At 48.7% G+C, this 15,199-nt stretch overlaps 2 protein-coding genes across 3 annotated transcripts in view; one reads left to right on the top strand and one right to left on the bottom strand.

Annotated features, from left to right (window-relative positions):
• Positions 1 to 3: 3 nt before the first annotated feature.
• Positions 4 to 7,391, top strand: LOC311125432 (ubiquitin-conjugating enzyme E2 K-like). The gene is made up of 7 exons (XM_084199475.1): positions 4 to 87; positions 1,039 to 1,132; positions 1,221 to 1,279; positions 1,510 to 1,592; positions 2,707 to 2,806; positions 3,963 to 4,091; positions 6,118 to 7,391. The coding sequence occupies exons 1-7, from the start codon at positions 25 to 27 to the stop codon at positions 6,190 to 6,192; spliced, it is 603 nt and encodes a 200-aa protein (XP_084055601.1). The 5' UTR covers positions 4 to 24; the 3' UTR covers positions 6,193 to 7,391.
• Positions 7,392 to 8,579: 1,188 nt separating this feature from the next.
• Positions 8,580 to 15,199, bottom strand: part of LOC311125434 (sister chromatid cohesion protein PDS5 homolog A-like) — a 33,589-nt gene continuing 26,969 nt past the window's right edge. For both annotated transcript variants that reach the window (XM_084199479.1, XM_084199480.1), the window contains exon 11: positions 8,580 to 8,914. In XM_084199479.1, coding sequence (XP_084055605.1) covers positions 8,911 to 8,914 — 4 coding nt within the window. In that variant the 3' untranslated portion in view covers positions 8,580 to 8,910. The remainder of the gene's footprint in view (positions 8,915 to 15,199) is intronic.

Genomic DNA, 15,199 nt, shown 5'->3' with positions numbered 1-15,199 from the left:
AGGAAGGAGGGAGACGGCAGAGCCATGGCGAATATAGCGGTCCAAAGGATCAAACGGGAGTTCAAAGAAGTTCTGAAAAGCGAAGAGGTTTGATAAATATCCCGTATGACTATTTACGGTTGCTTATGGCAAATAGTTATGCTTTTTTTTTTTACCGGGTTAAAATTGAAATTGTGGTTGTTTATTTTGCAAGTTGTCACGCAAGGTATTGTCAGCTAGCTAACGTTAGCTTGCGAGTTAGCCAGTCTGCGTTTCTTGATGCAGCAAAAAAAAGCGAGGCCCCTATCAGTGGAACTTTTATCGGTGATTGTGCGACAGTATGCCCGGTGAGAGGTAAAAGGGTGTCGGCGACACAGATCAGGTAATATCGCGGAGTTAGCAAAGGGACAGGGCCTTGGGACAGATAGCCAAAACAAAAAGCCCTAACGCCAAACTTCCCGAGTGTCAGCCCAAATAGTTGTCAAATGCTAAAAATAGTTTTTTTTCCTGTGTTGACGTTTTTTGTAGGTGACGTTAGCGAACTTATACCCTGATGAAGACAGCTTGTCTGTCGAAACGTTTGTTTATTAAGATATTAAATGATTGCATCTGAGCTCCTAGAGTGTGCGGCTTTTCCTTTTCTTGTTGACGTTAGCTAACTACCTGAGTTGGCAACTTGTCTTGTTAGCTAATACAGAGTAGCTAGCTTGTTAGCTAGTTTGACAGCTGCCTAGGTGCATCCCTCTCACTATGTAATAACTAGCTAAGTGTCTTCGCTTTGAAGACATTTAGGACGTTTTGGACCCTGTAGCTAGCTAGCTAGACTGCTGTCAGTTCTTCTATAGCACATCATGAGAGACGTTTAGCTTATTTAGCTAGCTAAATGAAATGTGGATCCCCCCCATGTCCTATTTCAATATGAAAGGGAAGCACTGGGGCAAACAGTGGACTACTACTACAACTGTTTGTTATGGTGTCTGGTGGATTATCAATGGATAAGGGTCAAGGGAACCACAATCTCTCTTCATCCATCCCTCTCTCTCTCTCTCTCTCTGACAGACAAGTAAAAACCAGATCAAGGTGGATCTGGTCGATGAAAACTTCACAGAGCTGAGAGGAGAGATAGCAGGACCACCTGACACGCCGTACGAAGGTGACACACACACACACACACACACACACACACACACACAGGCCTATACTGATCATATATGCACTGTTTTGTTTTCTCCCTTTTTAAGGTGGCAGATTTCAACTGGAAATCAAAATCCCAGAAACGTATCCCTTTAACCCTCCCAAGGTAAGAAACACATCCCTTTAACCCTCCCAAGGTAAGAAACGCATCCCTTTAACAGTCCCAAGGTAAGAAACGCATCCCTTTAACAGTCCCAAGGCATGCAGGGCATTCTGACAACTCACATGGCCTTTTCCACCAGATAACCTTTATTCCTGAAACAGAAGGGCTTTACTACCCCACTATGGTGGTACCGTACTGTTTAACACACCCCTCTCTCTGTCCCCTCTCCCCAGGTGAGGTTCATCACTAAGATCTGGCACCCCAACATCAGCTCAGTAACAGGAGCCATCTGTCTGGACATCCTCAAAGACCAGTGGTGAGTCACACATATTTACCTGCCTCCTCTCTCTCTCCCTCTCTTCCTGTCAAGCTCTCGCTCCTCTCTCTCTCTCTCCCTGTCAATCTCTCGCTCCTCTCTCTCTCTCTCAATCTCTCGCTCCTCTCTCTCTCTCTCTTCCTGTCAATCTCTCGCTCCTCTCTCCCTCTCTTCCTGTCAATCTCTCGCTCCTCTCTCTCTCTCTTCCTGTCAATCTCTCGCTCCTCTCTCTCTCTCTCTTCCTGTCAATCTCTCGCTCCTCTCTCCCTCTCTTCCTGTCAATCTCTCGCTCCTCTCTCTCTCTTCCTGTCAATCTCTCGCTCCTCTCTCCCTCTCAATCTCTCGCTCCTCTCTCCCTCTTCCTGTCAATCTCTCGCTCCTCTCTCTCTCTCTCTCTCTCTCTTCCTGTCAAGCTCTCGCTCCTCTCTCTTCTTGTCAATCTCTCGCTCCTCTCTCTCTCTCTCTTCCTGTCAATCTCTCGCTCCTCTCTCTTCCTGTCAATCTCTCTCCCTCTCTTCCTGTCAATCTCTCGCTCCTCTCTCTCTCTCTCTTCCTGTCAATCTCTCGCTCCTCTCTCTCCCTCTCTTCCTGTCAATCTCTCGCTCCTCTCTCTCTCTCTTCCAGGGCAGCAGCAACGACTGAGAACAGTACTGTTATCTCTCCTCACTAACTCCTCCCCCCTTTCCCTCTAACTCCTCCTCTCTCCCTACCTGAGAACAGTACAGCTCCTCCCCTCTCTCTCTTTAACTCGTCTCCTCCTCTGTCTGTCCAACCCCCCAGGGCAGCAGCGATGACCCTAAGGACGGTGCTGTTGTCTCTCTCTCTTTAACTCGTCTCCTCCTCTGTCTGTCCACCCCCCCCCAGGGCAGCAGCGATGACCCTAAGGACGGTGCTGTTGTCTCTCTCTCTCTTTAACTCGTCTCCTCCTCTGTCTGTCCACCCCCCAGGGCAGCAGCGATGACCCTGAGGACGGTGCTGTTGTCCCTCTCTCTCTCTAACTCGTCTCCTCCTCTTGTCTGTCCATCCCCCAGGGCAGCAGCGATGACCCTGAGGACGGTGCTGTTGTCTCTCTCTCTCTTTAACTCGTCTCCTCCTCTGTCTGTCCATCCCCCAGGGCAGCAGCGATGACCCTGAGGACGGTGCTGTTGTCTCTCCAGGCTCTTCTGGCAGCAGCTGAACCAGACGACCCGCAGGATGCAGTAGTGGCCAACCAGGTACCTGGGTGTGAATCTGTCTTGGTGTGTCAGATCTTTATCAACTATGGAGTGTGACTGATGTGTCTGTCTGTCTGTTAGTGTCAAGTGTTTCCTCTTGATGGCCCCTGTGTAGCTCGGTTGGTAGAGCATGGCGTTTGTAACGCCAGGGTTGTGGGTTCGATTCCCACGGGGGGGGCCAGTGTGAAAATGTATGCACTCACTAAACTGTAAGTCGCTCTGGATAAGAGCGTCTGCTAAATGACGTAAATGTAATGCCATTCTGTATATGTGTTTCTCCTTGAAGCCATTCTGTATATGTGTATCTCCTTGAAGCCATTCTGTAAATGTGTTTCTCCTTGACGCCATTCTGTATATGTGTTTCTCCTTGAAGCCATTCTGTATATGTGTTTCTCCTTGAAGCCATTCTGTATATGTGTTTCTCCTTGAAGCCATTCTGTATATGTGTTTCTCCTTGAAGCCGTTCTGTATATGTGTTTCTCCTTGAAGCCGTTCTGTATATGTGTTTCTCCTTGATGCCATTCTGTATATGTGTTTCTCCTTGATGCCGTTCTGTATATGTGTTTCTCCTTGAAGCCATTCTGTATATGTGTTTCTCCTTGATGCCATTCTGTATATGTGTTTCTCCTTGATGCCATTCTGTATATGTGTTTCTCCTTGATGCCATTCTGTAAATGTTTCTCCTTGATGCCATTCTGTATATGTGTTTCTCCTTGATGCCATTCTGTATATGTGTTTCTCCTTGATGCCGTTCTGTATATGTGTTTCTCCTTGAAGCCATTCTGTATATGTGTTTCTCCTTGATGCCGTTCTGTATATGTGTTTCTCCTTGATGCCATTCTGTATATGTGTTTCTCCTTGATGCCATTCTGTATATGTGTTTCTCCTTGATGCCATTCTGTATATGTGTTTCTCCTTGATGCCATTCTGTAAATGTGTTTCTCCTTGATGCCATTCTGTATATGTGTTTCTCCTTGATGCCATTCTGTATATGTGTTTCTCCTTGATGCCATTCTGTATATGTGTTTCTCCTTGATGCCATTCTGTATATGTGTTTCTCCTTGATGCCATTCTGTATATGTGTTTCTCCTTGATGCCATTCTGTAAATGTGTTTCTCCTTGAAGTCATTCTGTAAATGTCTTTATTCCCATCCAGTATAAGCAGAACCCAGAGATGTTTACGCAGACAGCCCGGTTATGGGGTCATTACTACGGTGGAGCCCCTGTACCCGGTCCAGAATACACAAGGAAGATAGACAAACTCACTGCCATGGGCTTCGATAAGGTAGGGCAGACACACCATACACAGTCTGTCACGTGTGTTAACTCTCCTCTCTCTCTCCTGACAGAATGATGTGTGGTGTCTAACTCTGCTCTCTCTCTCTCCTGACAGAATGATGTGTGGTGTCTAACTCTGCTCTCTCTCTCTCCTGACAGAATGATGTGTGGTGTCTAACTCTGCTCTCTCCTGACAGAATGATGTGTGGTGTCTAACTCTGCTCTCTCTCTCCTGACAGAATGATGTGTGGTGTCTTACTCTGCTCTCTCTCTCCTGACAGAATGATGTGTGGTGTCTAACTCTGCTCTCTCTCCTGACAGAATGATGTGTGGTGTCTAACTCTGCTCTCTCCTGACAGAATGATGTGTGGTGTCTAACTCTGCTCTCTCTCTCCTGACAGAATGATGTGTGGTGTCTAACTCTGCTCTCTCTCCTGACAGAATGATGTGTGGTGTCTAACTCTGCTCTCTCTCCTGACAGAATGATGTGTGGTGTCTAACTCTGCTCTCTCCTGACAGAATGATGTGTGGTGTCTTACTCTGCTCTCTCTCTCCTGACAGAATGATGTGTGGTGTCTTAACTCTGCTCTCTCTCTCCTGACAGAATGATGTGTGGTGTCTAACTCTCCTCTCTCTCTCCTGACAGAATGATGTGTGGTGTCTAACTCTGCTCTCTCTCTCCTGACAGAATGATGTGTGGTGTCTAACTCTGCTCTCTCTCTCTCTCTCCTGACAGAATGATGTGTGGTGTCTAACTCTGCTCTCTCTCTCCTGACAGAATGATGTGTGGTGTCTAACTCTGCTCTCTGTCTCCTGACAGAATGATGTGTGGTGTCTAACTCTGCTCTCTCTCTCCTGACAGAATGATGTGTGGTGTCTAACTCTGCTCTCTCTCTCCTGACAGAATGATGTGTGGTGTCTAACTCTGCTCTCTCTCTCTCCTGACAGAATGATGTGTGGTGTCTTAACTCTCCTCTCTCTCTCCTGACAGAATGATGTGTGGTGTCTTAACTCTGCTCTCTCTCTCCTGACAGAATGATGTGTGGTGTCTAACTCTCCTCTCTCTCTCCTGACAGAATGCTGTGTGGTGTCTAACTCTGCTCTCTCTCTCTCCTGACAGAATGATGTGTGGTGTCTAACTCTGCTCTCTCTCCTGACAGAATGATGTGTGGTGTCTAACTCTGCTCTCTCCTGACAGAATGATGTGTGGTGTCTTAACTCTGCTCTCTCTCCTGACAGAATGATGTGTGGTGTCTTAACTCTGCTCTCTCCTGACAGAATGATGTGTGGTGTCTAACTCTGCTCTCTCTCCTGACAGAATGCTGTGTGGTGTCTAACTCTCCTCTCTCTCCTGACAGAATGATGTGTGGTGTCTAACTCTGCTCTCTCTCTCTCCTGACAGAATGATGTGTGGTGTCTAACTCTGCTCTCTCTCCTGACAGAATGATGTGTGGTGTCTTAACTCTGCTCTCTCTCTCCTGACAGAATGATGTGTGGTGTCTTAACTCTGCTCTCTCTCCTGACAGAATGATGTGTGGTGTCTTAACTCTGCTCTCTCTCTCCTGACAGAATGATGTGTGGTGTCTAACTCTGCTCTCTCTCTCCTGACAGAATGATGTGTGGTGTCTTAACTCTGTTCTCCTGACAGAATGCTGTGTGGTGTCTAACTCTCCTCTCTCTCTCCTGACAGAATGATGTGTGGTGTCTAACTCTCCTCTCTCTCTCTCCTGACAGAATGATGTGTGGTGTCTAACTCTGTTCTCTCTCTCCTGACAGAATGATGTGTGGTGTCTAACTCTCCTCTCTCTCTCCTGACAGAATGATGTGTGGTGTCTTAACTCTGCTCTCTCTCTCCTGACAGAATGATGTGTGGTGTCTAACTCTGCTCTCTCTCTCCTGACAGAATGATGTGTGGTGTGTTAACTCTGCTCTCTCTCTCTCCTGACAGAATGATGTGTGGTGTCTTAACTCTGCTCTCTCTCTCCTGACAGAATGATGTGTGGTGTCTAACTCTCCTCTCTCTCTCCTGACAGAATGCAGTAATAGCGGCCTTGTCTTCTAAATCCTGGGACGTGGAGACGGCAACAGAACTACTTCTTAACAACTGAGACCCAGCAAGAAACCCCTCGGACCTCATCGCCCTTCTCCTTGTGGTGCCCTCCGATGCCTTTTACCCACACCCCCCAAACTGAGCCTTTTTCCTAGGGGAGATGTCGTACAGTTTCACCCCCCGCCTCCCCCCCGTCCAGTCCAATACACTACCTAGTATCTTTTCAACTCACCCCTCTTCTCTCCCTCAATATATTCCTGGGCCCAAACAATCCCTTTATTTTGCTGCTTCTCATCTGTTCTTGATGAACTCCTACCTTCCCTCTTTAAGAAGCACAACATTGAACCACTGTTACCTGGTGGAGCTTACCGGCTGAGAGAACACACACACCGACAGACAAGGAGTTATCTGTAAATAGATATTAGTCTGTACATTTTACAAATAAAATGGGGAAATACTTTATTCTTACTGGATATTGTAAAAAACTATTTTGGTTGGCCCGACCAATGAGTTATCAGGGAGTTCGTCCGAATGTCCAGATTGGCTCGTTGAAGCGACTTCCTGGTTTCTGCATTTAAATTGGCCCAGCCTGATTGAGGGCGTGGCCGGTGGCAAAGCCTTCTTCCCAATTCTATCCATCTCCCCTCTCACACTCCGCATTCCCAGATCAATCCTGTGTACATAGTCTCTTTTCTCGACAAGGAAGATACTCCTCTTCATCAGCAGAGCAAACCACCGACGTCTGGAATCTATATTTTGTAAGAAAAAGGACACAAAAAGACTTCCCCCCCTCTTTTCGCTGTTACGCCTCAAGTATTGCACGATGATGACCGCGAAGCAGAAGAAAGTCCCCTACTCTGTCGTGCAGTGCTTACTACCCCCACAGGGTTCTGGTCAAAAGTAGTGCACTATAAAGGGGATAGGGTGCCATTATTTTAAAAACGCAGCCAGAGTTGTTGCATCTCTGGAGTTATCAGTTTTTGATTTTGTTTTCTGAAGGAAGCAGCCCGTCGGACCTGGGTTCAGATACTATTTGAAATCTTTCAAAATACTTTCAGCGTTTGCTCTGGAGTGGCAGATGGGGTGAGGTTGAGAGTATTTCATTGGCTCATGAAGCCAGGCAAGCTCAATCTAACACAGATAAAGGGTTTGAAATGATATTTTAACCCGGGTGTGGCCGGCGTACAATCGCATGATTATTTATTGTGAATGTCACGTTACTTTGATTAAAAAAAACAACAACCTGGAAAATCGAAATGTTATTTTTTTCATTTGTTTAATACGTTTATACCTGTTAAGGCTCAATCTGTGGTTTTGTAAAATTCACCAACTATCAAATACATTTGTCTCGAACCAGCGACCTTTAAAATGACTTACTGGGCCAGAGCTCTTAACCGCTAGGCCACCTGCGGCCCACCATTCCACCGCCTGTAGTCGTCTGCTCTGGGGTGTGAAGGGAGAACAGCCGCTACCTTGCTTCCTACCAAGGTGCATGAATTGATGCGCAAACTGAAGGGAGGAGAATCAGCAACTCTTGACGGACAAGTGGAATTCTGTTGGTCCGAAGAAACCGCTGCATAGCGTTACAGCTAAAAGCATTTTATTTTCTGCGTAAAAATGAAATATGCCCATGTGAAAACCATCCTGAAACATCTACAATGAAAACCAAAAACTATGTCTGGAATCATTCCCAATTCGACAAGGTGGTAATTTATCGAGGCAGAATAGAACGCTTTCACTGACTAAAATCTAAAAACTTGAAAAAAGGTGTAAAAGAGGAGAAATACCTTTTAATTTTTTTATTTTAATTTAACAGCTCTAAACTGTTAAAACATTTGAATTTCAGGTCTGTTGGTGAGATTCTGAAGTTGTTTTAAAATACTTCCTTTATTCAACACAAGCAAGAAGAAACATTTACCCTAAGGCGTGATAAGTGGAATGTGGATAGAATCAATCTCCATTGGAAAGCCAGGGGAGAGCAAGCGAACACAGATCAGCTGGGAGCTCTAACGGCACTTTTCATTTGAAATGTGTAAAAGATGCTGCAACATTAAAAAACTGAAGACCAACCCCCCCCTCCCTTCTACAGTAATTGATGGAGGAACCAACCAGACTTAAATTCAATACAAATTTTTAATTTCAAAGTTCTCAATGTTCCAACTACTAAAAATATCTGAAGGAAAGCAATAAGTAAGGTTTGTCTATTTGTCTGTTCATCAGTTAACCCCTGCATCTCCTTCCCTCCCTATTCCTTTAACAAGTGTGGTAAAATAACTGTATGTGGTTGTCAGACAGCAAAACCTACAGTATATATGACTCAAGTACAATAATAGCCAAGTTTTTAAAAAACTATATAAAATAAACACACTGATGGTAGAGAAACCGAGAGAGAGGAAGGGCCAGTAGGGAGGAGGAAGAAGCCAGAAGACAGGAGACGAGGCGAGATATCCTGGGGGGAATTTAATAAGCAACAACTTGTTTGTCATCAAAAACCAGATTAAAAACGGTTTGGAAATATTTCTTTTTAAAAACAAAAAACGGCTCCACAAAAAGGAAGCAGAGCAACGAACACAAAAGAAGGGGAAAAACAACGTTTCAGATATTACGAGCTGCAAATCAGGACTACAAGGCATTCCTATCCTCCTAGAAGAGTCAGTGGTGAGGGAGGGAGAGAGGGAGAGAGGGAGGGAGGGAGGGAGGCCAGAAGAGCTTTACAGGGTTAGAGAGGAGAGAGTGTTTCTCTACAGTCTTGATCTGGGCTGCAGTGATTTTCGCTTTACCTGAAACAAGAGGAGAGGATCATGTCAGAGACTTGCCCGATACATACACGGTACACACACACACACACATGGTACACACACACACACAGTACACACACACGGTACACACACACGGTACACACACACACGGTACACACACACACACACACACACACACACACACGGTACCCTCACAGACCACCTATTCTTCTATATAAACAAACAAAACAAAAATGGACAGTTTAATTTCTTTAGCTGAAATCTGTATTTAAAAACGAACCTCATGTTTCTACACTATTTGCTCTGCTGAATCATACTATAACGTCTACTCCAACCCTGGTTCCACTGGAGCGCTTGCAGGGTTTTGTTGCAACCCAGCACTAAACACACCATCAAGCCCTTGCTTCATTAGTTGAATCAGATTATGTGTTAGCACAGGGCTGGAAGGAAAGCCTGCACCCTGCAGCTCTCCAGCGGTCCCAGTACGTTGTTGACCAGTGGCCTTGGGAGTTTTCCTCTCGCCACCTGGACCCGAGGTGAGTTCAACAATGGTTCCCTTAGTAACAATTTCAGTTGAATGAACGTTCCAAAATGTTAAACGTTAAGCAGCAAACAGCTATTTTTTTTGGGTAAGGATTACTGTGGCATTTCAGCATTTTAATATCCAAACTGTAAATGACCTTGCTGTTCCTATTACATGTCATAGAAAGGCTACGTGGACACATGATTATGAGTAGTGGAAGGGTAGAAACCAAACAAACTTATGAGTCTCTCTCTCTCTCTCTCTCTCCAGGTCTGTCTCTCTCTGTCCATCTCTCTCTCTCTCCAGGTCTGTCTCTCTCTGTCCATCTCTCTCTCTCTCTCCAGGTCTGTCTCTCTCTGTCCATCTCTCTCTCTCTCTCCAGGTCTGTCTCTCTCTGTCCATCTCTCTCTCTCTCTCCAGGTCTGTCTCTCTCTGTCCATCTCTCTCTCTCCAGGTCTGCGTCTCTCTGTCCATCTCTCTCTCTCTCCAGGTCTGTCTCTCTCTGTCCATCTCTCTCTCTCCAGGTCTGTCTCTCTCTGTCCATCTCTCTCTCTCTCTCCAGGTCTGTCTCTCTCTGTCCATCTCTCTCTCTCTCCAGGTCTGTGTCTCTGTCCATCTCTCTCTCTCCAGGTCTGTCTCTCTCTGTCCATCTCTCTCTCTCCAGGTCTGTCTCTCTCTGTCCATCTCTCTCTCTCCAGGTCTGTCTCTCTCTGTCCATCTCTCGCTCTCTCTCTCTCCAGGTCTGTCTCTCTCTGTCCATCTCTCCCTCTCTCCAGGTCTGTCTCTCTCTGTCCATCTCTCCCTCTCTCTCCAGCTCTGTCTCTCTCTGTCCATCTCTCTCTCTCTCTCCAGCTCTGTCTCTCTCTGTCCATCTCTCTCTCTCTCCAGGTCTGTCTCTCTCTGTCCATCTCTCTCTCTCTCCAGGTCTGTCTCTCTCTGTCCATCTCTCTCTCCAGGTCTGTCTCTCTCTGTCCATCTCTCTCTCTCTCTCTCTCCAGGTCTGTCTCTCTCTGTCCATCTCTCTCTCTCCAGGTCTGTCTCTCTCTGTCCATCTCTCTCTCTCTCTCCAGGTCTGTCTCTCTCTGTCCATCTCTCTCTCTCCAGGTCTGTCTCTCTCTGTCCATCTCTCACTCTCTCTCCAGGTCTGTCTCTCTCTGTCCATCTCTCTCTCTCCAGGTCTGTCTCTCTCTGTCCATCTCTCTCTCTCTCTCCAGGTCTGTGTCTCTCTGTCCATCTCTCCCTCTCTCTCCAGGTTTGTCTCTCTCTGTCCATCTCTCCCTCTCTCTCCTGGTCGGTCTCTCTCTGTCCATCTCTCTCTCTCCAGGTCTGTCCCTCTCTCTCCAGGTCTGTCTCTCTCTGTCCATCTCTCTCTCTCCAGGTCTGTCTCTCTCTGTCCATCTCTCTCTCTCTCTCCAGGTCTGTCTCTCTCTGTCCATCTCTCTCTCTCCAGGTCTGTCTCTCTCTGTCCATCTCTCTCTCTCTCTCCAGGTCTGATTATGAGTAGTGGAAGGGTAGAAACCAAACAGACTTATGAGTCTCTCTCTCTCTCTCTCCAGGTCTGTCTCTCTCTGTCCATCTCTCTCTCTCTCTCTCTCCAGGTCTGCGTCTCTCTGTCCATCTCTCGCTCTTCAGGTCTGCGTCTCTCTGTCTAGCTCTCTCTCTCTCTCCAGGTCTGCGTCTCTCTGTCCATCTCTCTCTCTCCAGGTCTGCGTCTCTCTGTCCATCTCTCTCTCTCTCTCTCCAGGTCTGCGTCTCTCTGTCCATCTCTCGCTCTCCAGGTCTGCGTCTCTCTGTCTAGCTCTCTCTCTCTCTCTCTCTCTCTCCAGGTCTGCGTCTCTCTGTCCATCTCTCTCTCTCCAGGTCTGCGTCTCTCTGTCTAGCTCTCTCTCTCTCCAGGTCTGTGTCTCTCTCTCCAGGTCTGCGTCTCTGTCCATCTCTCTCTCTCCAGGTCTGCGTCTCTCTGTCTAGCTCTCTCTCCAGGTCTGTGTCTCTGTCCATCTCTCTCTCTCCAGGTCTGCGTCTCTGTCCAGCTCTCTCTCTCTCCAGGTCTGCGTCTCTCTGTCTAGCTCTCTCTCTCTCTCCAGGTCTGCGTCTCTCTGTCCATCTCTCTCTCTCTCTCCAGGTCTGCGTCTCTCTGTCCATCTCTCTCTCTCGCTCTCCAGGTCTGCGTCTCTCTGTCCATCTCTCTCTCTCTCTCTCTCCAGGTCTGCGTCTCTCTGTCCATCTCTCTCTCTCTCTCCAGGTCTGCGTCTCTCTGTCCATCTCTCTCTCGCTCTCCAGGTCTGCGTCTCTCTGTCTAGCTCTCTCTCTCTCTCCAGGTCTGCGTCTCTCTGTCCATCTCTCTCTCTCCAGGTCTGCGTCTCTCTGTCCATCTCTCTCTCACTCTCCAGGTCTGCGTCTCTCTGTCCATCTCTCGCTCTCCAGGTCTGCGTCTCTCTGTCTAGCTCTCTCTCTCTCTCTCTCTCTCCAGGTCTGCGTCTCTCTGTCCATCTCTCTCTCTCCAGGTCTGCGTCTCTATGTCTAGCTCTCTCTCCAGGTCTGTGTCTCTGTCCATCTCTCTCTCTCCAGGTCTGCGTCTCTCTGTCCATCTCTCTCTCTCTCTCCAGGTCTGTCTCTCTCTGTCCATCTCTCTCTCTCTCCAGGTCTGTGTCTCTGTCCATCTCTCTCTCTCCAGGTCTGTCTCTCTCTGTCCATCTCTCTCTCTCCAGGTCTGTCTCTCTCTGTCCATCTCTCTCTCTCCAGGTCTGTCTCTCTCTGTCCATCTCTCGCTCTCTCTCTCTCCAGGTCTGTCTCTCTCTGTCCATCTCTCCCTCTCTCCAGGTCTGTCTCTCTCTGTCCATCTCTCCCTCTCTCTCCAGCTCTGTCTCTCTCTGTCCATCTCTCTCTCTCTCTCCAGCTCTGTCTCTCTCTGTCCATCTCTCTCTCTCTCCAGGTCTGTCTCTCTCTGTCCATCTCTCTCTCTCTCCAGGTCTGTCTCTCTCTGTCCATCTCTCTCTCCAGGTCTGTCTCTCTCTGTCCATCTCTCTCTCTCTCTCTCTCCAGGTCTGTCTCTCTCTGTCCATCTCTCTCTCTCCAGGTCTGTCTCTCTCTGTCCATCTCTCTCTCTCTCTCCAGGTCTGTCTCTCTCTGTCCATCTCTCTCTCTCCAGGTCTGTCTCTCTCTGTCCATCTCTCCCTCTCTCTCCAGGTCTGTCTCTCTCTGTCCATCTCTCTCTCTCCAGGTCTGTCTCTCTCTGTCCATCTCTCTCTCTCTCTCCAGGTCTGTGTCTCTCTGTCCATCTCTCCCTCTCTCTCCAGGTTTGTCTCTCTCTGTCCATCTCTCCCTCTCTCTCCTGGTCGGTCTCTCTCTGTCCATCTCTCTCTCTCCAGGTCTGTCCCTCTCTCTCCAGGTCTGTCTCTCTCTGTCCATCTCTCTCTCTCCAGGTCTGTCTCTCTCTGTCCATCTCTCTCTCTCTCTCCAGGTCTGTCTCTCTCTGTCCATCTCTCTCTCTCCAGGTCTGTCTCTCTCTGTCCATCTCTCTCTCTCTCTCCAGGTCTGATTATGAGTAGTGGAAGGGTAGAAACCAAACAGACTTATGAGTCTCTCTCTCTCTCTCTCCAGGTCTGTCTCTCTCTGTCCATCTCTCTCTCTCTCTCTCTCCAGGTCTGCGTCTCTCTGTCCATCTCTCGCTCTTCAGGTCTGCGTCTCTCTGTCTAGCTCTCTCTCTCTCTCCAGGTCTGCGTCTCTCTGTCCATCTCTCTCTCTCCAGGTCTGCGTCTCTCTGTCCATCTCTCTCTCTCTCTCTCCAGGTCTGCGTCTCTCTGTCCATCTCTCGCTCTCCAGGTCTGCGTCTCTCTGTCTAGCTCTCTCTCTCTCTCTCTCTCTCTCCAGGTCTGCGTCTCTCTGTCCATCTCTCTCTCTCCAGGTCTGCGTCTCTCTGTCTAGCTCTCTCTCTCTCCAGGTCTGTGTCTCTCTCTCCAGGTCTGCGTCTCTGTCCATCTCTCTCTCTCCAGGTCTGCGTCTCTCTGTCTAGCTCTCTCTCCAGGTCTGTGTCTCTGTCCATCTCTCTCTCTCCAGGTCTGCGTCTCTGTCCAGCTCTCTCTCTCTCCAGGTCTGCGTCTCTCTGTCTAGCTCTCTCTCTCTCTCCAGGTCTGCGTCTCTCTGTCCATCTCTCTCTCTCTCTCCAGGTCTGCGTCTCTCTGTCCATCTCTCTCTCTCGCTCTCCAGGTCTGCGTCTCTCTGTCCATCTCTCTCTCTCTCTCTCTCCAGGTCTGCGTCTCTCTGTCCATCTCTCTCTCTCTCTCCAGGTCTGCGTCTCTCTGTCCATCTCTCTCTCGCTCTCCAGGTCTGCGTCTCTCTGTCTAGCTCTCTCTCTCTCTCCAGGTCTGCGTCTCTCTGTCCATCTCTCTCTCTCCAGGTCTGCGTCTCTCTGTCCATCTCTCTCTCACTCTCCAGGTCTGCGTCTCTCTGTCCATCTCTCGCTCTCCAGGTCTGCGTCTCTCTGTCTAGCTCTCTCTCTCTCTCTCTCTCTCCAGGTCTGCGTCTCTCTGTCCATCTCTCTCTCTCCAGGTCTGCGTCTCTATGTCTAGCTCTCTCTCCAGGTCTGTGTCTCTGTCCATCTCTCTCTCTCCAGGTCTGCGTCTCTCTGTCTAGCTCTCTCTCTCTCCAGGTCTGCGTCTCTCTGTCTAGCTCTCTCTCTCTCCAGGTCTGTGTCTCTCTGTCCATCTCTCTCTCTCCAGGTCTGCGTCTCTGTCCATCTCTCTCTCTCCAGGTCTGCGTCTCTATGTCTAGCTCTCTCTCCAGGTCTGTGTCTCTGTCCATCTCTCTCTCTCCAGGTCTGCATCTCTCTGTCCATCTCTCTCTCTCTCCAGGTCTGCGTCTCTCTGTCCATCTCTCTCTCTCTCTCTCCAGGTCTGCGTCTCTCTGTCCATCTCTCTCTCTCTCTCCAGGTCTGCGTCTCTCTGTCCATCTCTCTCTCTCGCTCTCCAGGTCTGCGTCTCTCTGTCCATCTCTCTCTCTCTCTCTGTCCATCTCTCTCTCTCTCTCTCTCTCCAGGTCTGCGTCTCTCTGTCCATCTCTCTCTCTCTCTTCAGGTCTGCGTCTCTCTGTCCATCTCTCTCTCTCTCTCCAGGTCTGCGTCTCTCTGTCCATCTCTCTCTCTCTCCAGGTCTGTCCATCTCTCTCTCTCTCCAGGTCTGCGTCTCTCTGTCCATCTCTCTCTCTCCAGGTCTGCGTCTCTGTCCATCTCTCTCTCTCTCTCCAGGTCTGCGTCTCTCTGTCTAGCTCTCTTTCTCTCCAGGTCTGCGTCTCTCTGTCTAGCTCTCTTTCTCTCCAGGTCTGCGTCTCTCTGTCTAGCTCTCTCTCTCTCCAGGTCTGCGTCTCTGTCTAGCTCTCTCTCTCTCCAGGTCTACGTCTCTCTGTCCATCTCTCTCTCTCTCCAGGTCTGCGTCTCTCTGTCCATCTCTCTCTCTCTCTCTCCAGGTCTGCGTCTCTCTGTCCATCTCTCTCTCTCCAGGTCTGCGTCTCTCTGTCCATCTCTCTCTCTCTCTCTCCAGGTCTGCGTCTCTCTGTCCATCTCTCTCTCTCCAGGTCTGCGCCTCTCTGTCCATCTCTCTCTCTAGGTCTGCGTCTCTGTCCATCTCTCTCTCTCTCTCTCCAGGTCTGTGTCTCTCTGTCCATCTCTCTCTCTCTCCAGGTCTGCGTCTCTCTGTCCATCTCTCTCTCTCCAGGTCTGCGTCTCTGTCCATCTCTCTCTCTCTCCAGGTCTGCGTCTCTCTGTCTAGGTCTCTTTCTCTCCAGGTCTG

Source organism: Coregonus lavaretus (assembly GCF_964263955.1).
Source record: "Coregonus lavaretus genome assembly, contig: HAP1_SCAFFOLD_3333, whole genome shotgun sequence".
Lineage (NCBI taxonomy): Eukaryota > Metazoa > Chordata > Actinopteri > Salmoniformes > Salmonidae > Coregonus > Coregonus lavaretus.
Note: the sequence above shows the minus strand (reverse complement) of the source record. Positions and strands in the feature narration are given on the sequence as shown.

Coding starts and splice junctions, on each gene's coding strand:
- LOC311125432 (XM_084199475.1), top strand. CDS start 25: ATGGCGAATATAGCGGTCCAAAGGATCAAACGGGAGTTCAAAGAAGTT. Junction 1,593..2,706: donor GACATCCTCAAAGACCAGTG/GTGAGTCACACA, acceptor TCCATCCCCCAG/GGCAGCAGCGATGACCCTGA. Junction 2,807..3,962: donor ATGCAGTAGTGGCCAACCAG/GTACCTGGGTGT, acceptor ATTCCCATCCAG/TATAAGCAGAACCCAGAGAT.